This window comes from Carcharodon carcharias, chromosome 2 (assembly GCF_017639515.1).
Source record: "Carcharodon carcharias isolate sCarCar2 chromosome 2, sCarCar2.pri, whole genome shotgun sequence".
NCBI classification, from domain to species: Eukaryota; Metazoa; Chordata; class Chondrichthyes; order Lamniformes; family Lamnidae; genus Carcharodon; species Carcharodon carcharias.
In genome coordinates this window covers 14,364,445-14,388,458 of record NC_054468.1, presented here as the reverse complement: position 1 = coordinate 14,388,458, position 24,014 = coordinate 14,364,445, and the positions used below count along the sequence as shown (strand labels likewise).

Sequence of the window (24,014 nt, the reverse complement as noted above, 5' to 3'; positions counted from 1 at the left end):
GATGTTGAAGCCAGCCAGGTTGAGTGAGCCAGAAGCATCCAGGGTGCCATAGATTGCACTGATGTGGCCACAAAGGTACCAGTGGGTGAGCCAGGTTTACACTCCATTAATGTTCAGCTTGTTTGCGACCACAGGACACAGATTTTGCAGGTCTGCACCAAATACCTAGCGGCTCCTAGGATGCATACATCCTGCTGCACTCCGAGGTGCCAAGGCTCAGCTCAGTTGGGCAGTTGGCTTCTGGGTGACAAAGGCTATCCCCTGAAAAGCTGGCTCATGATGCCACGCTGACACCTAAGGACAGAAGCGGAGGAGAAGTACAATAGAAGTCATGCCTCCATGAGGGTGGTAATTGAGTGGCCATTGGCCTGCTCAAGATGAATTTCTGCTGCTTGGACCGATCAGGGGGAGCACTGCAATATCCTCCAGAGTGTTTCTTGCTTATTGTCTTTGTGTGATGCACTTTGCACAATTTGGCTCGGCCAAGGGGACCTTTTGGAGGATGAAGACAACGAGGCAGCTCCCCAGGCTGCAGGAGTTGACTCAAGCGATGGGACTGAGGAGGAGCTGGAGGAGGCCCTGCATGGGGACATGGCTGCAGAAGTGATTAACCTTGTGAGAGACAGGGAGACCAGGCAGGCCTTGATTCTCCCTTCATTCAGCCAGACATCCGAGGCTTGGTAGGAAAGTGAGGGTAAGGGTGATACCTCCCTAATCAATATTCCTGATGAGGCCATCCTGTAACCCCCTATGTCAACTAACTACCTCTGAAATAACGTTTGCAGCCCTTCCCATAGAACATGTTTCAACTGAAGCAATATCACCCTTGACAAACCCTCTTGTGTTTAAAGGGCCACAAACTTTCACTTGTGAGTGCTGCATCTTGGCACGGTGCCCCCTCCTCCCCCCGACCCCTGACACTCCCTCCCCGCTGGCAGCGAGCAGCATTCGAGGCGGCCTGCTGATGGCAATGTCCTGTTGGCCCTGATGACCTTGGCAGACCTCGTCTGGCCGGCGGAGTCTGTACAAGCACCACCTGGGAGGGACCATCCAGCTCATCAGATGCCACGGGCACTGGCAGAGGGGCCGAGGAGTAGGCTGCCTTTGTCTGGAGCACCCTGAGAGGAGCCTGCAAATGCAACATGCAGCTGGTCTGCCAGCGCGAGGTTAGCAGAGTGATTTGGTGCCTCATCCATCTCTCACACTGGCAGCGACCTACTGAGGTCACTGCCCATGCATGGATTTGCAGGACCGAGGGCAACCCCAGAAACCCCTGATTATGTCCCTGGAGCTGCCTCTCCATGAGAGTTGCCACTCTCCCAATGGAAGAGGCTGCGCACTTGGAGCTCTGAGTCAATGCAGTGCTCATGCTGCACATGGACTCCTCCTTGACAGAGACCATGGCACGTAGACCCACAGAGATCTCTGCCAGATCCTCCCGCACATCCCACTAGACATCCACCACCTGCCGCCTGATAGACGACTCCAGAGTCTCAAACATCTACCTCAGACTCAGCATGGCCCTGTCTCCAGCAGTCCTCTGACTTCTGGCACCCGAGGCACTCTCTGCCTCCTCTAGCTCCTCAAGCCTTTGCGATGTTCCTTCACCACTGTGCACTACCAGCTGAGCAGACGCACTGTTGCCCACCGACATGCCTGTACCTTCATTGGTGCTTGGTGCAGAGAGAGATTGTGACACGGGCGCCTCTGTCTGCAGCTCCTCCTCGGGTGTCATGGGGGGTCCTCAGGGTCTGCTGTGCATCGTGAGGATGGCGCATCTGAGGGAGGAAGAGAATATGTCGGTTGCGAACTTCATTCCTAAGTGACTGTGCATGTAAGATGGTTGCTTGTCACAAAGAACAACTGCCTCACTGAGGCACTGTGATTAGACAAGCAATGGGTACACTGGATTTGAACTTCTCATTGGAGATGCCACAACTCTACCTTTCTTGCACACTCCCCCAGCCTCTCATCTGTCCACTGGGCTCTTACCATCCTCCAAGACCCCTGTCTCTCCGCGAACTGTGAACCTTGCACCTCGCTTGCATTCCATGTTCAGGGCGTCCATCTCAACCTTGGAGAGGATCAAGATGTTGGGCACCCCATCAGCCGCTAGTGCACACTCCAATGTATTATGGCTTCTTTTCTCCTGTACGGACAAAAGTGCATTCATTAATCCATCTTGACCTGCAACACCAGGCCAGCCTTGCCACCCCCCCCCACCCCAGGACAGCCAGCTTGAGGTGCCCAAGGCAAACGGACACATCTCCCAGCCTTGGCCGGCAAAGCGATATGTGCTATTTGGCACTCTTCATCCCACACCTTGAGCACCACGATGAACAGCCACCTCCAATACGCTGTTCCAAGCAACATCAGTATTCACCCTGGAGATCATTGAACATTTTTCGGCGCTGGATTCATGTACGCCACACAACATGATGTCAGCTCACCTGGGCAGCCCCCTCCATCTAAGCCTTCTTCGTCTAGTGGCATGGCCTCCTCTTGCCATCCTGCGGCATCAGAATATCACACCAGGCACTCACTGCCTCCGCAAGAGTGCACAAGCACTATTCTTGTCAGAGAATAGTAGGTTCGAGTGCCCACTGACATTGCCCTCCTGTCTGGTGTGTCCAGTGGATGCTGAGGCCATAACTCCTGTCAGATATTAGACTGTCTCCTGGACAGCTCCCTGAGGCTCCTCACCAACTCCTAGCAGCCTTCAGGGAGTTGGCTGTGCCATTTTTAACCCCCCCCCGCCCCCCCGAGTCCCCATTGACCCAGCACCCACCACACTCCTGCCCCCTGCTGGCAGTGCTGCATCAATGTCCGGGTGCGTTTCACACTGACCAACCAGTTAATTGGCCAACCAGTGTAAGATCATGTGTTAGCTGCTATCATGGCCAGAAGCTGATATCAGGTCCACTTCCAGGCCTGCTGATTGTGCATGCACGGCATGTGCAAAATTCAGGCCATGGTGCCTCATTTTTGGCCAGTTTGTTTGGTACTGGAATATGTATTTCCCCCTCAATTCTGTTGCTCTCTTTTACAAATATTCCCCACTGTCCTCCACCTTTTTGTATGTCAATATGTATTTCTTTATCAATTTGATAGGATGGCTTAATGTAGGATCAAACCTAACAGTGTCTATGTCCTGTACAGGGCTCATTAAAGCACAAAGCAGTGTATGTACCCAGTATGTGACTGGGAGCTGGTTGTCAAAATCATCATACAGCACTACGGGCTGGAGACTATGGGGGACTAGATATGCCCATTCGTCCACATTCCATTGTCTGCTGTTTATATGACTGTGCCTATATTTAAAATTAAAAAAACAGTAATGCGTTTGTTAAGTAGTAGACTGGAATGCATACACACACTTCAAGATACCACCATGTGGTAATAATGCCAACAGTAATTTGTGTACTTTAAATAATTCTCCTCTTTAGCCCATTTAAAAGCTGCTCATAGGTTGTCTAAATGCACTTCCCAGTTGTGGCTATCAGCACTCACCAGACGTTGTCCACCTTGTCCTTGGTAATGAAGAGACTGCCAGGCAACCAAGTAAGGCAAACTGTTCACCATAGCAGAGTTCATATTGGGAATGGTCACAAGTTTAAAATGAGGTGGTTAGGAGACTGAGGTGAAATCTGGTGGGATCTCTTGGCCTAAGAGGTAATGAGAGTTTGGGAATAAGTTGTCAGTACATAAGAACATAAGAAGCAGGAGCAGGAGCAGGCCTACATACCCTCAAGCCTGCTCCAGCATTCAGTGAGATCATGACTGATCTCCTATCACAAATCTACTTTCCTGACCTATCCAAACATCCCTTAATTCCCTTAGCGAGTGCCAAAAAAGATCTCATCCAAAGGATGACAATTCAAAGGATACAGCACTTCCTCAGCACTGCATTAGAGTGCTAGTCTTGATTGTGTGCTTAAATTCTGAAGTGAGACTTGCATCCAAGTGCTTTTCACTTCAAGCATAGAGCACTGTCAACTGGGGCAAGCTGTTACTTGAGTAAAAGTAGGGGAAGTGGAAGGATGGTCCAAAGAGTCAACCTTGGCAGGGCACAAAAAAGTGGCGGTTTTAGCCCACTTATTACACACCCTGCTCAATTTTTCTTTCCACGTGAAAAGAAGACTTTAATCTGCAGACACATTTCCCAACCTCAGGTTGCCTGTGAGAATTCCTCTTGAAGCAACAACAACCTTGAAGGAGAGTGAAGGGAAAAGGTAAACCAACATCATGCAAGTTAGGCCAGAGCTTATGGGACCGTGGCAACTTTCCTTTCTCCATCTGCTGCGACACCTCCATACCCTAAGAGGCACTGCCTTCCAAGTGGGCTAGTGACAAACTCAGGCCCATTCTACCTGTTCAGCTGGTTCGCCTTGGTCCCATGACACCATTAAAGGAGGAGCATGAAAACAACACTATCAGAGAAAAGGACACGTTGACCATTTATCTCATTGCTACTTGTGGGAACCTGCTGCATACATTGGCAGGCAGGGCTGACTACAGAAGGGCTGTCATTATACTTCAAGTGTTGCATCATTATTTCTGCAATGCAATACTCTTGGAGGTCCTGAGAATGCAAAAAGAAAGAAATCTTACACTTTTAGTGCTACAATCCAGTTCATACCATTAACATTTAAAGAGAAATCCAAACACTTTGTTTTAACCAATAGAACTACACCACACGTAAACAAAAAGCAAACTTTATTGTACACACAACAAATTAAACAAAGTAAATCCGATTAAATTAACAAAATAGCTCATACCCACATATGCTGGGCCCTTAAGGTTTACTTCTTAATTCCCCCAAGAATTCTCTTATACACTATATCTTAAAGTTATTTACTTCTATAGAAAACAACCATAAGTGTGCCACAGTCCTCTGGAAACAATCTTTAATTCTCCTCAGCTCTAGCTATTCTCAGAGCTAAAACTTTAATTTACCATCTCTTGACTATCGTTGCCTCAGTCCCCTTTTCTGCTTATGTTTTCGATACTTCCTGCTTGTTGCTTTCATTGCCACAAGACTCGAGGAGGACCACTGAAGATTCTTCCACTGGTTTCAAATCAGGCAATCTTCCATCTTCTGTTCCCGCACAACATTCAAACTGAGATCAAACTTCACCCACATCCTTTTTCACTACTCGTTCATGGGATGTGGGCATCGCTGGCTGGGCACCATTTATTGCCCATCCCTAATTGCCCTTGAGAAGGTGGTGATGAGCTGCCTCCTTGAACCGCTGCAGTCCATGTGGCGTAGGTACACCCACAGTGCTGTTAGAAAAGGGGTTCCAGGATTTTGACCCAGTGACAGTGAAGGAACGACGCTATATTTCCAAGTTTACAATTATATATCAATGATTTGAAAGCGGGGACCAAATGTAATATTTCCAAGTTTTCAGATGATATAGAGCTAAGCAGGAATGTGTGTTGTGAGGAAGATGTAAAGCGGCTACAGGAGGATTTGGATAGACTTAGTGAGTGGGCAAGAGCATGGCAAATGGAATATAATGTGGAAAAATGTGAGATTATCCTCATTAGTAAAATGAACAGATGTGCAGTGCATTTCCTAAATGGTAAGAGATTAGAAAGTGTAGATGTCCAAAGGGACCTGGGTGTCATTGTCCATAAGTCACTGAAGGTTAACATACAGGTGCAGCAGGCAATTAGGAAGGCTAATGGAATGTTAGCCTTTATCGCAAGAGGATTTGAGTAGAGGAGTGGTGAAGTCTTGCTTCAATTGTATAGAAGCTTGGTTAGACCGCACCTGGAGTACTGTGTGCAGTTTTGGTCCCCTTACTCAGAAAGGATATTATTGCCATCAAGGGAGTGCAACGAAGGTTCACCAGACTTGTTCCAGGGATGGCGGGACTGCCTTATGAAGAGAGATTGGGGAAACTGGGCCTGTATTCTCTAGAGTTTCGAAGAATGAGAGGTGATCTCATTGAAACCCACAAAATACCTAAAGGAACAGACAGGGTAGATGCAGGTAAGGTGATTCTGCCGGTTGGGGCGTCTAGAATCAGGGGACACAATTTCAAAATAAGGGGGAAGTCACATAGGACTAAGATGAGGAGAAATTTCTTTACTCAGAGGGTTGTGAATTTTGGAATTCTCTACCCCAGAGGTCCGTGGAAGCTCATTCATTGAGTATATTTAAGGTAGAGATTGATGGATTTCTAATTAACAATAGCGTAAAGGGTTATGGGGATAGTGCGGGTAAAAGGCATTGAAGTGTTCGATCAGCCATGATCGTATTGAATGGCGGAGCTGGTTCGATGGGCTGAATGGCCTTCTCCTGTTCCTATGTTCCTACATCCCTAAGTCAGGATGGTGAGTGGCTTGGAGGGGAACTTCTAGTAGATGGTATTCCCATCTGTCTGCTGCTCTTGTCCTTCTAAATGGGTTTGGAAGGTGCTGTTTAAGGAGCCTTGGTGAGTTCATGAAATGCAGCTTGTAGATGATACATTCCACATGGTGAGTGATGACATTAGTCTCTTGCTCTACTTAGAGCGCTGGCCTACCTAACTATCATTTACTTCAGCTATCTCTTAGTGAGCTGCGACCACACCAGGCCCATACTGCAACTGAGCTTGGATGACTCTGTGTCCCTCTGTATAGTCTCAACTAGTTTCAGTCTGCCCAGAGGTTTTGGTTTCCAAACCTCATGTTCAGCTTTTGTTTCACTGGAAACAGGGAGAGTCAGTTTCCTTCTGATGATTCCATTTTCTGTTTCCATTTCAGCTTTTCTTTTCAGTTAGGTCATACATTGGTTTATTCCTGCTATTTTAACCAAGCAATCAGCACTCTCTTGACATTTGGTATAAATTGTTGTCTTCTCCTTATATTGGTTTACTTGCAAGTGTCCTGATGAGTGCAAGACGAAAAGCTTTGACATATCTCTTTGTTCAACAATACTCAAGTTCTGTACTACTAAATGACTATTTGCTATTTTAAAACACTATCTCTTCTATTCTGACCTTTTAAGTGTAATAACCTCCTAGCTTGTTTACATTGCATTTACCCCATTTCCTGCAGTTAAAATTTAATTTCTTGCAATTAAATTGTAATATTCTAAAATTAAAAGATATATTCTAAAACACATGAACCGTGAACTAAATATTTGCAATAACAGCACCTTCCATGACCATAGAATATCGCAAAGCACTTTACAGGCAAATGAGTATTTTTGCAGCTGCACTCACTCTTGGTAGTTTAGGAAACACACAGTTTGTACACAGTAAGATCCCACAGTCAACATTGTGATAATGGCTAGATAATCTGTTTTAATGATTTTGATTGAGGGAGAAATACTGTTCAGGCCTCTGGCTCTTCTTCAAAACAGTGGCATGGGATATTTTGCATCTACCTAGGAGGACAGCCTGTTTCACATCTTGTCTGAAATATGTCACTTCCAGGAGTGTAGCACTCCTTCAGTGCTACACTGGGGTTATCAGCTGTACTATGTACTCAAGTCTCTGGAGTAAGGGATGAACTACCTTCTGACTTGAAGTAAAGAGCGCTACCCCACTAAGACACAGCTAATGACAATAAGGTGCTTTATAAATCCAAGTTCTTCCTTTTCTATGCTTCTTGTGCAATCCAAGACCAAATGCATTTCCAATGCAGTACCTTTAAAGTTACACATGGCAGGAGACTCAGCATGAGTCTCCAGGGAAGGTGGAGCTGATTAGCCACAGAAGCCTGATTATTACTATCATGACTTTGGTTAATAATGCTGCTAGTAACTAGCTCTGTTTCCTATTATCACTGAATTTTGCTGATAACAACGCTTAGTAATTAGTGTTACTGGCTTCATAAGTGCTCCAGATGTTGGGCAATTAGAAGTGGTCATTAATTCTTTGATTGCTGACAAGAAATGATAAACACTAAGCTAGGCTCGGTGCATTGTTCTGACCAAGCTGGTCCAGGGTGTGAACACGCAGGTCTCTCGATGTGAAGGGGCTACGTGTTTTCTGTACCGCAATCTGCAGCACCACACCCAGAGCATAAACCATTTCATGCGCACATGTGGTTTCAAAGACACTGCTTTGGCTTTTAGCAAAGACCTTTCCTGATGCAGTCTTTTCCAATACGTTAGCCACGTGCGGCTAATTGGTACTCCAGATGTGGCTAGTTTTCCTGAAAAACAAATGAGTAACAGACACAGTCAGTATTGGGCGGTGATCTCAATACATGTACTCGCACAGCTTGTGCTTGTGAATATTGACCTTAGCAAAATGGTGAGGCAAAAAGCAGGCTGTTTGAGTGTTCTTTGATCGTTATGAGTGCTTTGGCCTCCTTGGTTGGTCTATAGTGGTAAATGTTAAGTGAATATTCACATGGGAATTCCAATTACCTATATTCTATGTTAAACATTTTGGACTAGATTAATGTAAGAGGCTAAGGCAATGTCACCATAGCCACATCTGCGGCTAGTTAGCAATTTCCATTAAACAGCATGACCCCAATATCTGACTGCATTTGAGGTTGTTCTATTTCAAATTAACTGAAAATAATGCATTTTTAGAATCACAGGCAGGGGTTGAGAGACTGAGCAGTGGAGTTTGTTTCCACACAGAATATTTACACCTGAATCCACCTCAGACTGCTGGCAAAGAAGCCTACATCCGTTGACTGACATGAATTAACCTCAGGTAGCGTTAAGCCAGTTCTCGAGATGCATATTCAGCAAGTTGGGGATGATGTAACGTAGTGGTTATGTCACTGGGCTAGTAATCCAGAGACCCAGACTAATACTCTGGGGGAATGAGTTCAAATCCCGCTGTGGCAGTCGGTGGAATTTAAATTTAATTAATTAAACATGGAATTGAAAGCTAGCCCCAGTAATTGTTGTCATAATCGATTGTTGTAAAAACCCATCTGGTTCACTAATGTCCTTTAGGGAAGGAAATCTGCCACCCTTACCTGGTCTGACCTACATGTGACACCAGATCCACAGCAATGTGGTTGACTCTTAACTGCCCTATGAAATGGCCTAGCAAGCCACTCAGCTCAAAGGTTATTAGGGGTGGGTAACAAATACTGGCCTTGCCAGCAACGCCCACATCCCATGAAAAAACAAAGGAAGTATTTCTCTACTGAAGTTGATACTGAGGAGCGTAGGAACCCCATGTATGCCCTTGAGTCTGTTTCACCATTAGGTCTGATTAGATCACGGCTGACTTGTATCACAATTCCATTTCTCCATCTTTGTTCTCTAACCTTTAATAAACCTGAATACAAATTTCACCTTGGTGACTGCCGAGATTCAGCAAGCAATCAATTTAGAAAGCGTATCATAATCAGAATGAAAAGTGAGAAGGAAGAGTCTGCACTGTCTTAGTGTTGAGAATTCAGTTTGTGGAAAGAAAATACCCACAAAGTTACTTAAAACTGTTTCTGTTGGAGATGAAATCAGGGCTTGTGTGACCCTCCTATCCATGGAGTTACATTAAAGTTTGCAGCAGAGGAACAAGCCATTCTCCAAAACAAGGATAGCCCACATGAACATCTTTCCACTTTGCTTCAACTTACCCTGTCAACATAAGCACATAAGAAATAGGAACACACGGCCCATCGAGCCCGCTCCGCTATTCAATATGATCATGGCTGAAATTGGGCTTCAACTCCACTTTTCCGCCCGCTCCCCATATCCCTCAATTCCCCAAGAGACCAAACATATCTTTTGAATAGAAAAGAATACTTTCTCCCGCGTGAATTGGAAGTGCAATATCAAAATTTTTCGGCGGCACCAATTTAGCGGGTTTCGCTAATACAGAGGAAGGCGGCAACAGAATTCAAGAAGACATCGATAAGCTTGCAGAATGGACATGTATATGTTAAATGAATTTCAATATAGGTATATATTAAATGATGCACTTTGGCAGATAGATGGAGAAGGCCATGTATAGCACGGAAAATAAAATGGGGTGGAAGAGGAATGGGCCTCGGGTAAAGATTTGCAAATCATTAAAAGTAGTAATGCAGATTAACAAAGCCAAAGACTTGATTGAAACATAAATTCCTGAGGAGTCTTGACAGGGTGGATGTGGGGGCAATGTTTCCTCTTTTGGGAGAATCTAGAACTAGGGGTCGCTGTTTAAAAATAAAGTGTCGCCCATTTGAAACAAAGATGAGGCGAATTTCTTTCTCTCAGAGGGTCATCAGTCTTCCTGAAAAGGCAGTGGAAGCAGAGTCTTTGAACATTTTTAAGGCAGAGATGGATAAGCAAGGGGATGCTTGGTTATTGGGGGTAGGGGGATGCAGATTTGAAGTTACTATTGGATCAGCCACGATCTTATTGACTGGCGGAGCAGGCTCCAGGAGGCTGAATGGCCTTTTCCTGCTCCTTGTTCACGTATCAAATCTTGAGTGGATCATGCTGTCTACATTCTGGTTTCCATATTATGAAGAGAATATAGAGGCATTGGGAAGATACAAGAAAGATTTTCAAGAACGATACCAGAACTGAGAGGCCGTAGATTTCTGGAAAGACTAAGCAGGTTTGGGCCCTTTTACCCAGAAAAATAAAAAAACTGGGAGACAATGCTAACCATTATTTTAACAAAGTTGAAAGGTTCCTGGAATTTTTCCAAGAAAACATAGCACCCATTTATATTTTTTGTTTCCTACAGGCATGTGAAGCTTACTTCCAGTTCATGATAAATGTGGCTACTTTGGTTCGTAAGGACAAAGGTTTAAACATAACTGATTCCAAAATCAAGGATGAAATGAATAGGGTCATGCAGCTGGAGAAAGATATAGCCAACGTAAGTTCCTTTATCTTTTTATTGCCACTTGTGTTGCCTCACACACCCAGGTAAGAAATGATGGGCTGACTTCACTCCATGCTGCAGAGGATAACTGAGCCATACAGAGCAAGAATCCTGCTCTGTTCTGAGTGAGGGGGAAGCAGGCATTAGTGGGTGGTAGTGCTGTTGTTATCAGTCTTAACATTGGATCTCGGAAGGAGGAAACTCAGAGCTTTGACTCCTGATCCTTTGGCTCAATGGATAGTGCTCTCCCCTTTGACTTAGAAGGTTGTGGGTTCAAGTCGAGGCTTGAACACATATGCCTGAAATTTTGTGCAAGCAAAGAAACTCTCCATCTTTGTGAAAATTGAGCCAGAGGCCCGAATCCGGACGTTCCGCTCCTGAACACAGACTCACCATTTTTGCTGTGGGGAGCAGGGGCAGGGTTGAACATGGTTTTGTCTGATCTGATTTTCGTAAGGAGGGAGTGAGAAGTATGACTTGCGCAGGTTAGACCTGGTTGGAGATCTAAACTTACCGGAGCCCTTTGGAGAGGAAAGGTACCCTTTTGGATATGATTCCAGGACACCCTTGGGAGAGGTAAGGTGGCCTTTGGGAGGGGTAAAATATCCTTTGGGATTGCTAAAGTAGACATGAGTGTGGGTAAAAAGTGGATAAGCTCATTGGAACTGTCAAACTCATTAGAGCTGTCAGTGGGCACTGTCAAGCTGTCAAGGTATTTAAATCTGTCATTTAAATATTTTAAAAAGCTGTCTGCTGTGATGAGAAAAATCAATGCTTGCTACTTCACTCTGCATGTTAACATATGCCTGAGGGCTATTCCAAGATTAGTGCTGCATGACTGATTTCACAACTTATCATATCGCAGTGGGGTGCCTGTCAGTTCATAGCTTGTTTGACAGCTCCAAGCGCTTGTAAAGTTTTTGAATTTAGACAATGAATACAACTGCTTATTCTTAAAAGGGATTAAAGGAGATTAAATGTAGTGATTAGGTTTTTCAACCTGTGTCCTTCTACCCACTTCTCATGGCCCCTCATACCTTCCATGACATGCAAGCCACCCACCCAGCCCCCATGGCCCTTTATAGCCCTTTTGCCAATTTAGCGCCAACCCATGCCCCTTACCCACCACCCTTTGCCCTTACACCTACCATGCCAAATCACCCAGTATCCACCATGGGAAGACTTCAGGACTCATGCTGAGATGAGAAAAAATAAAATTCTTAAGCATCTGTTAAATAATTCACTATTTAAAAAACACTCTGATTGATAAAAACCCATTCACTACATTTAACTTCCTTTAATCCCTTACAAAAAGAAGCACTGGAATTCATAGTCCCACTTCAAAGAGTTTACAACCACTCAGAGCTGCCAATCAAACTGTGAAATGGCAGGCACCCCAAAGTGATAATGAAAGTTTGTGTAATCAATCATGCAGTCACTAATCCTATAATGACAACCCTCCAGCTTCTGACAACAAACAGAGCGAAATAGCAAGCACTGATTTTCAAAAAAACACTGCAGAACTTATTTCAAATCTTTAAAGGGCAGAAGTTTTAAAAACCTTGACAACCTGACAGTTCCTGTTGACAGCTCTATTGGCAGCTCCTTTTGACAGTTCCAATAAGCTTGACAGTTCCAATGAGTTTAAGCACTTTTTATGCACATTCATGCCTACTTCTAACAGTCTCAAAGAGCACCTTATCTCTCCCAAAGTGAACTTGGCCTCCCCCAGAGGTGTTCCAGCATCATATCCAGAAGGATACCTTACATCCAAAGGGATAGTCCACCTCTCCAAAGAGCTCCAGAAGCTTTACACCATGGCCTACCAGGCCTAAAGTGCACAAATTATGTTTTGGACGTCTCACCAGTGAAAATCAGGTCAGCTTAAGGCAGCTGCACTTTAATATGTGCAGTCGCCTCTGTGAACTACAGGGAACGACAATTGAACCTGCTCCCATTCCCCCCTCCCCCGTGGAAATAGTAGGTGCCATGTTCAGGGACAGGCCTTCTGAACTCGGGCCTCCAGCGTTGTTTTTGTAATGACAAACAGTCTCTTTGTCTTTATGAAAATTCAGGTCTCTTTTTAAAAGTAAAGGGGAAGGAGAGATGGACTGTTTATATCCTACCCATGCTGCATGATTTAATTTTTGTTTCAATTCTCCAAACCTTAATGTAGAGCTTTCTAAACATGCATAACTCATGCAAGCTCTGTAATTTGTCCCACACTTAGTGGGAGTCATTTTGGCTCAAAGTCAATGGAAATAAAAACGAGAGAGGTATAAAAGGCCACTGACTCACTATCAACCATTTTACACTAACACACAATGTCAGAATTTCCCCACCAGTGTGTAATTTTTGATGCCGAATATTAGTAAATTAAGTGCTTTACGATAAACGTTCCTTGGAAATGATAGTAAATTATTCCCATTATAACTGTCCTCACATTTAGGCAGGCATTACAGAATGCATTACACTTCCAAGCCCCAGAAATTAAGCTTTACGTACATTTAATGAATTCAGATAGCATTACTTTGTCCACTATTTTATCAAACAGTTAATTTGTTTAAAATAAATCTGTTAATAAAATGCACATCTCCAAATTTCACCTCTCTGCCATTGCCGGCCATGCCTTCAATTCCCTTGGCCCGAGGCTCTGTAGTTCCCTAACTGAACCTCTCCCTTTTTCTCCTCCCCTAAAGCTTTGGAATTTCCTTGTTAAATCTTTCTCCCTCTCTACCCCACTATTCTCCTACTGGTTACTTATCCTAATATCTCCTTATTTGGTTTGCTGTCAAAAGTTGCCCCTGCGAAGAACCTTGGGACATTTTACTATATTAAACGTGCTATATAAATGCAAGTTGTTTTTGTTGTTGATGCCCCTTTTTAAACTGTGCGCAGTAGAACTTGGCCTGAGGATGTTAAGTATCGGTACAATAACATCAGCTAAATTCCTAGTGTGCAAAAGCTGTGCTTTGATTTTCTATTTTTACAGCAATGCTAGACTAAAAACTTACAGGGATAACATTCTCGCTTTATGAAAATCAGCAGACTGCATGTTCCCTAACAGCCATGAACAGAATCCTACAAACACCCGGCTTTGATCTTTGAGTGCATCACGTTACTGGCAGTTGGTTAATGGCAGCATTCTCCTGTATGAGGTTAAAAGAATAATTCCATCCCTCTCCCACGTTAATGAGCAGCCACTCTGTTCAATGGACCAGTGAAGTGGGAATTGCAGTTTGATCTTTATGTCTAGCCAATGTGTGTAGTGTTTCCTGTTGGAATTGTTATGCCAGCAGAATGCACAGTAAATTCTAGAACCATCTCAGTGCCACTAGTAAATTGGTTTGCCCTGAAGAGTTAATTCTTAATCAGCCTGAAAGACCTGCCAGTGACCCATAGCTATCTTTGTAGATTGAAATAGTAGAAATATGCTACACCTAACATTCTTTTATCTCTGATGTAGATGCATCCTGTTTCCTCCCCCTCTGTTCAGCAACTATGTGCCACTGCTCTGAACTTTCATTTCTAATCACCTTTACTTTGACACTTTCAAAAATGCCCTCAAAGTCTGTTTATTTGTGCCTTCAGTTGACTCTCCTGTTACCTGCTCTGTGTCCATCCAGCCCTTGCTAGGTGAAAAATGCCATTTAAGTGCGTGCTGTCTTTTTGTTTTTGTTCTGTCCACCCAGTAAATTGAAACAGTCTGTGAGAGATTGGCGTTGTACTCACATTCCAAGGACAGAACTTGTATTTATACAGTTCCCGCCATATCCTCAGAATGCCACACAGTGCTTCACAGTCAATGAAGTACTTTTTAAGTATAGCCACTGTTGTAATGTAGGAAACGCAGCAGCCAATTTTCACACAGGAAGGCCCCACATACAGCAATATTGTTAATGACCAGATCTTTTTTAAAAGCTAACATTGCTTGCGTAAAATAGAGAGATTTCCCCTGCTCTCCCTTAAAATAGTGCCATGGGATCTTGCACCCACCTAAAGGTTAGGCATAGCCTTAATTTAATGTTGAATCTGAAATATGGCACCAATGACAATGCAGCACGCCCTCAGTACAGCACTGTGAGCATTGGATTATGGGCTCAAGTCTCTGGAGTGAGGCTTAAACCCACAAACCTCTGATTTGGAGAAAAGGGTATTATAAACTGAAGCACAGCGTGACACTGAATAACTTGTACTGACCACTTTTGGACAATTATTTGTCAATGAAAATGAGAATTATACTTCAAGACTCATGATAAATTTGAAACAAGATAAAAGGAATATTCATATTTAAATATTTTATTTAATAGGTAACGACAAAAGCTGAAGACAGAACTGATCCTAATCAACTCTACAACAAAATGACTTTGTCCAGCTTGACCAACAACTTCCCTCTAATAATTAGTAACAAGGTAGGATGGTGTCTTGAATGAAATTGTGTCAAAACCACGGATGCCAATGATTAGGGAATACAAATTATGCCCACACTGGTACCCAGTGTCAGTGCCAGGTGGTGTATTCTGGCATTGCACTCTAACGCGAAGTAGACTTCCTTTAGAAGATAACATCTTGAGATCCCGTGTATGAGCAATTTGAGATGCAACACATAGGGCAGAATTTTACGGCCCCTCCCACTGGCGGGATGTGCCAGTCCCTTTGAAGTCAATGGCCTTTTGAATGGCCCGCCACTTTTTCCAGCCTTGCCTCTACCAGGAAAGCTAAATAAAGTCCAGCAGTGGTTCACTGCACTCTTAAAAATGGGTTTCTTTTCCTGTTGAAACAGGATATTTCAAATGCAGGTATTGATGAAATAATCATGCATTAGCCCTCAACTGAAGGTTTAGAACATAAAAAAAGTGCCTAAGCACTTCCAGTCCAAGTATGCTATTGGATAAATCCAACATTTTTCACTGTATACAAAGTGTACTGACTTTCTAGTCTTGTCTCATTGAGTGAATCTGCCAAGTTCTTTCTCAACCAGTTTAGTATTATTGAATAATATGCACTTGGTACCAGATTGAGACTATTTACATTTATTCCTGTTGGGATCTTTGTGGAGCCAGCCAAGGCATTTGAGGGGGAATGATTTCAGACTGCTTTGAGGGGCCAATGAACCACACTGCTGCAGGAGTCCCACGATTGGCTGGAGACCTTGGTCAGCTGGTGACCTCCTGACTTGCCGCTGCAGCAGCCCAACCTCCTGAGGCATGGGAGAGAGTGATGGCCAAATTGGCCATTGTCAGAGGATGAAGCTGCTTTAAGGCAATCTGTTCTGATTCTAATGTCACAAGCCTCTTTGGAATAGCCTCCTTCATCGTTTCAAATTATGCTGATTCTCACTCAACTGCCAAAGTCATTTAAAGCAGATTTGAACCTAAAAATTATTGTTGGCCATTTTAGCAGATAAGCACTTAAAGGGTTAGGATGATATTGCCCTGTGGGCTTTGCTATTGCAGGCAACAAACCTTTTGTGTTAAATGAACTAGTGGGGGAAGTTTTAGCTGAACCCACATGGTTAGCTTGATATAATTGTGTTCGGTAAGGTTTACACAACTAATACATTTGGCGTTAAGATCAAATTTGCCATGATGTAATTGAATTGTGGAACAAGCTTAAGAACTAAATGGCCTCCTTCTGTTCTTATATTCTACATTTCAATGTTTCTTATTGAGAAGCTGATGGGAGCAGGTGCAATGCTGTTTTTACACCCCAGCCGATTTTATCCCCTATTCAAATCAACGGGGTGTGAAACAGGGCAGGGTATAAAATCAGGGTTCCTGCCAATCCTGTCAGATTCCCCAAGTTGGATAATATTAAGATTGCCTCCAAGTGTCTGTTTTTTTAAAAATCAGACAAAGGTATGTTCTGTGAATATATTGAGCTAACATTGCTACCAGTAATTCCAAGGCTAAGTTGTACTGAGGAAGTTGGAAAGTTTACCAGATGCATTGGCCAAAGTGGTGCACTGTAGCTCTGTGCTGATCAGCATTGGCTGCAGTGGTGACGTATATTTTCCATGTTTTTAAAATATGTAACTCACTTTAAAAACTTGCAAGAATTAGGATTTGCTTCAGACAGTTCAGCAGTCCAAAGTAGATCAAATAATGGGATCATCCCGGAGCATTTCAGTTAAAAATTGAAACTGTGGCTGTTGATTAACTCCAATCCTTGGGTTATATTAGCATAGGGACAAAGGAACAGGTGTAGCCCTTTTAACCCCCTGAGCATATTTTTTTTTATTTGTTCATGGGATATATTGCTGAACAGTCAGCATTTGTTGCTGACCCTAATTGCTCTTTGAGAAGGTGGCAGTGAGCCACATTCTTGAATCGCTGCAGTCCGTGTGGTGTAGGTACGCCCTCGGTGCTGTTAGGGAGGGAGTTGCAGCAACAGTGAATGAATGGCGATATAGTGCAGAATCGCCCCAGACTTGCACCAAGTGTGGTAGCGGGTGGGAAAAGGACTTTTTACTCGCAATGGCGGCTTCTCACGCTGCATCATCCCAGTCCCACCATAGTAATTATGCATTCCCAGGAAACATGTCGTTTCAATAGGGGGCGGGCTCCACTGAGGTCCCGCCACACTGTCACTCTCCGCTTCTTCACACCGGGTACCACATTTAAAGTACAGCCCCGCGCACACCTCTCAGTGCTTCCAGCCCAGGCAAGAAGACTGTAACCCCAGGGTTTAGTGACACGTCCTTCAAGCACCTTTTGGACGCCATGGGGGCTGCTGTGATGTCCTCTATCCCCACTCTGGCTGCAGGAGGAGCAGCATCATTACCACTCGGCTTGGTAGGTGATGGCGGTGCTGATCAGTGCCAATGCTGCACAGAAGAGGTTGGCTATTCAATGCGGATATAGGATGAATGATCTCATCCTTGCCACCAGGGTAAGGCAGCCAACTCATCACTGTAAACTCACACACTCAAGCCCATCACACATTCGCTGGCATCTCACTCAGTGCCAGCTCAAGGGACATCACCGCCCATTCCCACACACATACCCTCACCTATCCATCTGGCCTCATCTCCCCTGGAGACTGCCTCCTCAGCACCTTGCCACCTTGAGGCCACTTGCGCAGATTGGACATACACCCTGGGATTCCCTCCTTCCCCAGCACAGCTCCTGCCCTGCAGCCTCTTCCCTTGCCTGAGGCCACTTTTCCCCTTCCTCAAGCAAGCCCTAGCCCTGCACCCATTGAAAAGTTACGGCTAGTCTGGTAGGTAGAGCTGCCCTTGAGCCCTTCTAAAAGTGATGTGCTGTCTGCAAAGCCTGGCACGGAGGGCCTTGAGTGCTGTCCAAAGCAAGGTTGGCAAACAGGCCTCGAAGTCCGGAGCAAAGTGCCGCTCGCCAAGTGCATGCCTTATGTAAACTGTTGTGAAATACCGCCGACGTGCTGAACGATCCAGTGTGGGGCGATGATTCCAGCGGGCTGGACTTCTAATGATATGCACACAATGAGGTTCCTGATGTCTGATAGTGGGAAACACAGCCTGTTACTGACGGGCAGAGCAGGCGATTGCAAACGGGTTTTACGACATTTTGAAACCGATTTTTGGCCTTCTGGCCAAATTGTCCGCTCATGCCACCGAACACGGCCGATGCCAGCGGGCATGGAAAATTCTGCCCATATTTCCGAGTTGGAATGTGTGTGACTTGGCGGGGAACTTGCAGCTGGTGGTGTTGCCATAGTCTCTCCTTCCCTTGGCCTTCTAGGTAGTAGAGATTCAGTGTTTTTTTTTATTTGTTCATGGGATGTGGACATTGCTGGCTAGGCCAGCATTTATTGCCCATCCCTAATTGCCCTTGAGAACTGAGTGGCTTGTTAGGCCATTTCAGAGGGCATGTAACAGTCAACCACATTGCTGTCGGCCTGGAGTCACATGTAGGTCAGATCAAGTAAGGACAGCAAGTTTCCTTCCCAAAATGACCAGATGGGTTTATACAACAATCGACAATGGTTTCATGGTCATCATTAGACTTTTAATTCCAGGTTTTTTATTGAATTAAAATTTCACCATCTGCTGTGGTGGGATTCAAATCCAGGTCCCCCCAGAGCATTACCCTGGTGTCTGGAATACTAGTCCAGTAACAATACCACTACGCCATCACCTCCCAGTGTCCTTGGAGCTGCACTCATTCAACAATATCTGCATCCGAGCTCTATATACCTGCCTCTGTCCCCTATCCTGTAATAACTTTGCCGAATAAAAATCTGGCAAAGTCAGATTTAAAATTTACTATTGGTTTGTCATCAATTGCTGCCTGTGCTATCGATTGACAAACTTCTACCACCCTTTGTGTGTAGACGTGTTTGCTAAATTCACTTCTGAAAGGTCTGAATCTAGTTTTTAGACAATGTCTCCCTAGCCCTAGACTCCCCAGCTGGTGAAAATAGTTCTGTGGAAGGGTTATGAGGACTTGAAACGTCAACTCTTTTCTTCTCCGCCGATGCTGCCAGACCTGCTGAGTTTTTCCAGGTAATTCTGTTTTTGTAGTGAAAATAGTTAATTGTTTAATTGTTCACCATCATTCATGACTGTTATTGGAATTTTTAAGTGGAAAGTGCAAAGAGTTGTGCACTTGGAGTTTGGGTCAGTATTTTCTTTCCCCTTCTAGTCATCCTCAGGATGTGGGCATTGCTGGCATTGCCCATCATTGGTTGCCCTGAGAAGTTGGTTGTGGGCCTGTTTGTCAGGTGATTTCACAGTATCACAGCATCTTTACAGTGCAGAAGGAGGCCATTTGGCCCACCGACCCTGCACTGGCTCTCTGAAAGAGCATTCCACCTACTCCCACTCCCCTGCCTTATCCCCGTAACCCTGCACATTCTCTCTTTTCAGGTAGCAACCCAATTCCCTTTTGGATTCCTCGATCCAATCTGCCTCCCTTCCAGGAAGTTTGTTCCAGACTCCAGCCACCCTCTGGGTGAAAACATTTTTCCTCACATCACGTTTACTCCTTTTGCCAATTATTTTGGATCCGTGCCCTCGAATTCTTGATGTTCTCTTGATGGAAACAGTTCCTCACTATTTACATGAAATAAAAGCAAAAGACCGCAGATGCTGGAAATCTGAAATAAAAACCTAAAATGCTGGAAAACCTCAGCCGGTCTGACAGCATCTGCGGAGAGAGAAATCGAGTTAAAGTTTTGAGTCCGTATGACCCTTATTCAGAGCTAGTTACCCTGTCCATACCCCTCAGGATCTTGAATATCTCCATCAAGTCTCTTCTCAGCCTTTTTTTCTCCAAGGAAAACAGTCCCAAACTCTCCAATCTATCCTCATAGCTACAGTTCTTCATCCCGGGAATCATTCCTGTGAATCTCCTCTGTACTCTCTCCAATGCCTACACATCCTTCCTGAAATATGGCACCCAGAACTGGACGCCCTACTCCGGGTGAGGCCTAACTGGTGTCTTATACAAGTTCAACATCCCCTCCTTTCCGACGGCAGTTAAGAGTTAACCATGTTGGAGTTGGACTGGAATCACATATAGACCCAGACCGGGTAAGAACAGCAGGTTTCCTCCTTTGAAGGGCATTTATGAACCAGTTGGGTTTTAACAAGACATTAGGAGTTTCATGGTCACTTTTACTGATTATAATGTTTTATTTCTTGAGTTTTTTTTTTAACTTAGTTGGCACCCAGGCATTTGCTTGAAGAGAAACAAATATTCGTGAGTACAAAGGTCTATTAAGTGTGTGTTGGTGAAAGGATGCAGTTTTCATTTCTATGCTGATTTGTGCATATGGAATTATGTATTCAATTTGTGTTTTCTTGGTCCAGACTTTCAGCTGGAAGAACTTCATCAATCAAATTCTCTCTACTGTATCTCTGAATGTGATGGACTCTGAACCAATTGTTGTTTATGCACCGAATTATCTTCAGAAACTAGCAGCTGTTCTCTCTAAATATGAGCCAAGGTATGTATGTTAAAAGTAGGGCGTGGCTATATATAAGAGCAGGATTTAATATAGGCAATAGTGAATCAAAGTCAGTGGGGAGGTGCAAGAGGCCACCGTTGAACAGAGTTCTCAGAGGTTGCTGTACTTGAGGAGGTCACAGAGACAGGGGTTCCTATCAGAAAGTGTTGTGCATAGATGTCAGTTAAGGACAGGGTACTATTTTGATGATCATTTGCAATGGCTTGCCTTATAAAATGGAATGTGTTACTTGTAGCCTGAGAGTAGATATTTGAGTGAGGTATTGAATGGCTGCTGACAGTTGTGAAACTGTACTCCCAGCATCTGGTCCATAACACAATTTTTGCTTATGTGATCTGCAGAGATATTCAAAACTACATTATGTGGAGGCAAGTGATGGATCTTGTGGGTAGTCTGAGCTCTTCCTACAAGGAGACAAGGAAAGCATTTCGTAAGGTGAGAAATACTTACCTTTTAAACTCATAAGCTGCCTATAGCTTTACCTGCAAATGTTAATAAATATATATTTTTCTTTTATGTACAAGATGGAGATAAGTGGGACATGAAACATCAGAAACTCGGTCCATGATGACCTCCTGTGGTCAGAGCCTAAAACTACAACATGACAGTTTACATTGTAAAACTGAATGGAAATTGTTGACATAGAAATTGACAGTGATAAATGTTAACAATGTAAAAGATCCACAACTCTTTGAAGTAGGTTTTATAGGCAGGAAGTATAAATTCTAAGCAATATTTTTAATAATGTAGGAATACATGAGGAAATTTTTCAATAGAAATAATATCGGGAGAAATGTAAATTGGATTCCCAGTTAGTCATTTGGTGGTACAGAACTTGAATATTTATGAAAAAAGAGGCATGCTATCAAAGATTTTCATCTTGTGCTCATCAGGACAGATCACAAGAGACTACCAACAGCAATTTATACTATTTTCGCAGCTGCTCCCGGGCTTGCCCAACCACTGGAAAAATCCTGGCAATAATGTCCAACATTAGATGTGATTCAGCAATTGGACACCACTTGCTGCACAATGCTGATTGTGCTGAGAATTACACTGAAAACCAGTTTAAGATTGCCAGTAAAGCGCACAGTGTGGCTCACTTACACATGCTAGAAGCCACATATATTCACACACAGGGCCTTGTCCTTTAAGTCAGCCCTTATATTGTTTGCACATTTTTCAACTAAACAAAAGCTTAAGGAACAGTCATTTCCTGGCTCATTCCCCTGGGCAACACTTCAACCAACCTGAGTTGACCTGCGTGGTTTGAATTTGAACAAAGCAGGGCAGTTAGCTGTCCCATGCTGCATTCTCCATGGCAACACTTTCACCAATTAGAGTCCACTTGCCAACCAATCAGTACTCTCTCCTCTTGCAGTATAAATTGTTGTTCCTCTTTACTGTTGGTAATTTCTTACGAGCTGTTCTGATGAGTGCAAGACTAAAAGCTTTGATAGCATGTCTCTTTTTTTTTCAGTAATACTCAGGTCTGTCAATTCATATCACTCATTGTATTCTTTCTCAGAAAATTAAAATCTACCTGAATGAGTTTTAAATGGAAAACTACACTGAAAGCGTTTCCACTACTAAATATTCTGAAAAAGAACATTAAAAGCTCATGACCTGGCTGCAATATTTGTTTCTAGTTGGATTCACCTGGATCTCTTTCACAGAACTGGCAGCCATTTTGTTCAGGTCAATACCAACCTAGCGGAATCAGCCTTTCTAGCGTAAATGTTTTAGCTGACATTTCTCGCTTTTTTTGTTTTTTATAGGCACTTTATGGCACAACATCAGAGAATGCAGTTTGGAGAAAGTGTGCAAATTATGTCAACAACAACATGGATAAAGCTGTTGGACGACTATACGTGGATGATGCTTTTGCTGGGGAGAGCAAAAAAAAAGTAAATTCATCATTTAAAACACTTTTAAGAGGCCTGTGGATTTTTATGCTTGTATGAAGTTGAGGGATTTACTATTGGGAGATGCAGCAGCTTCCAACTTTAAGAACAGTAAACTGGGCTAATCAAATGCAGATGTTTTCAATCCCAAACTATGTTAACAAATCATTGCAAGGAGCGTCTGTGCAAGTGCTCTGAGCGTTGGGGATTAACAGACTCTTGAGTAACTTGTTGCTGTCTATAACATGCTGAAAACAGGGTCTATAAGACAACCCCAATGCCCAATTAGGCCAAAAAACAGAGAGCCATTATATGCCAATTATTTAACTTATTTTGCATCAGTCCCTTTACATATTGGCAGCTACATTTTCAACCATCAATTCCACACATTGAAAGAAAGAACTTGCATTTCTATAGTGCCTTTAATTACCTCAGGACATCTCAAAATGCCAATTATGTATATTTGAAGTACAGTTATGTAGGAAACACAGCAGCCAATTTTCATATGGCAATCTCCTACAAATAGCATAATGACCAGATAATCTGTTTTTAATGTTTTAGAGGCAAGGTGAGCCAGGTTGGGCCTACTCTCATTGGAGTTTAGAAGGATGAGAGGGGATCTTGTCGAAATATATAAGATTCTGAGGGAGCTTCACGGGGCAGATGCTGAGAGGATGTTTCCCCACGTAACTAGGGGACACCATATAAAAATAAGGAGTATCCCACTCAAGATGAGCAGAAATTTCCTCTCTGAGTTGGTCGTTTGTGTTTGGAATTCTTTTCCCAGCGAGCAGTGGAGGCTGGGTCATTGAATATTTTCAAGGCTGAGTTAGACAGATTTTTGATCAATAAGGCAGTCACAAAATCACAGAATCACAGTGCAGAAGAGGCCCTTCGGCCCATCGGGTCTGCACCAACACATGAGAAACACTTGACCTACCTACCTAATCCCATTTACCAGCACTTGGCCCATAGCCTTGAATGTTATGACGTGCCAAGTGCTCATCCAGGTACTTTTTAAAGGATGTGAGGCAACCCTCCTCCACCACCCTCCCAGGCAGTGCATTCCAGACCGTCACCACCCTCTGGGTAAAAAAGTTTTTCCTCACATCCCCCCTAAACCTCCTGCCCCTCACCTTGAACTTATGCCCCCTTGTGACTGACCCTTCAACTAAGGGCTAACTAATAGTTGCTCCCTGTCCCTGTCCATGCCCCTCATAATCTTGTACCTGTTATGGGGACAGGTGGGAAAGTGAAGTTAAGGCTACAATCAGATCAGCCATGAATTTATTGAAGGATGGAGCAGGCTCAAGGGGCTGAATGGCCTCATCCTGCTTCTGTTTCTTATGATCTTATAGTTTTACGGTGTTGT

The 24,014-nt window shown here is 43.8% G+C and overlaps 1 protein-coding gene across 4 annotated transcripts in view; it reads left to right on the top strand.

Moving 5' to 3' along the window:
* The window catches only part of LOC121273482 (neprilysin-like), a 248,314-nt gene that overhangs the window by 156,815 nt on the left and 67,485 nt on the right, over positions 1 to 24,014 (top strand). For all 4 annotated transcript variants that reach the window (XM_041180668.1, XM_041180654.1, XM_041180674.1 and 1 more), the window contains exons 9-13: positions 10,650 to 10,784; positions 15,101 to 15,202; positions 20,581 to 20,717; positions 21,080 to 21,173; positions 22,517 to 22,645. In XM_041180668.1, the coding sequence (XP_041036602.1) occupies positions 10,650 to 10,784; positions 15,101 to 15,202; positions 20,581 to 20,717; positions 21,080 to 21,173; positions 22,517 to 22,645 (597 nt within the window). The remainder of the gene's footprint in view (positions 1 to 10,649; positions 10,785 to 15,100; positions 15,203 to 20,580; positions 20,718 to 21,079; positions 21,174 to 22,516; positions 22,646 to 24,014) is intronic.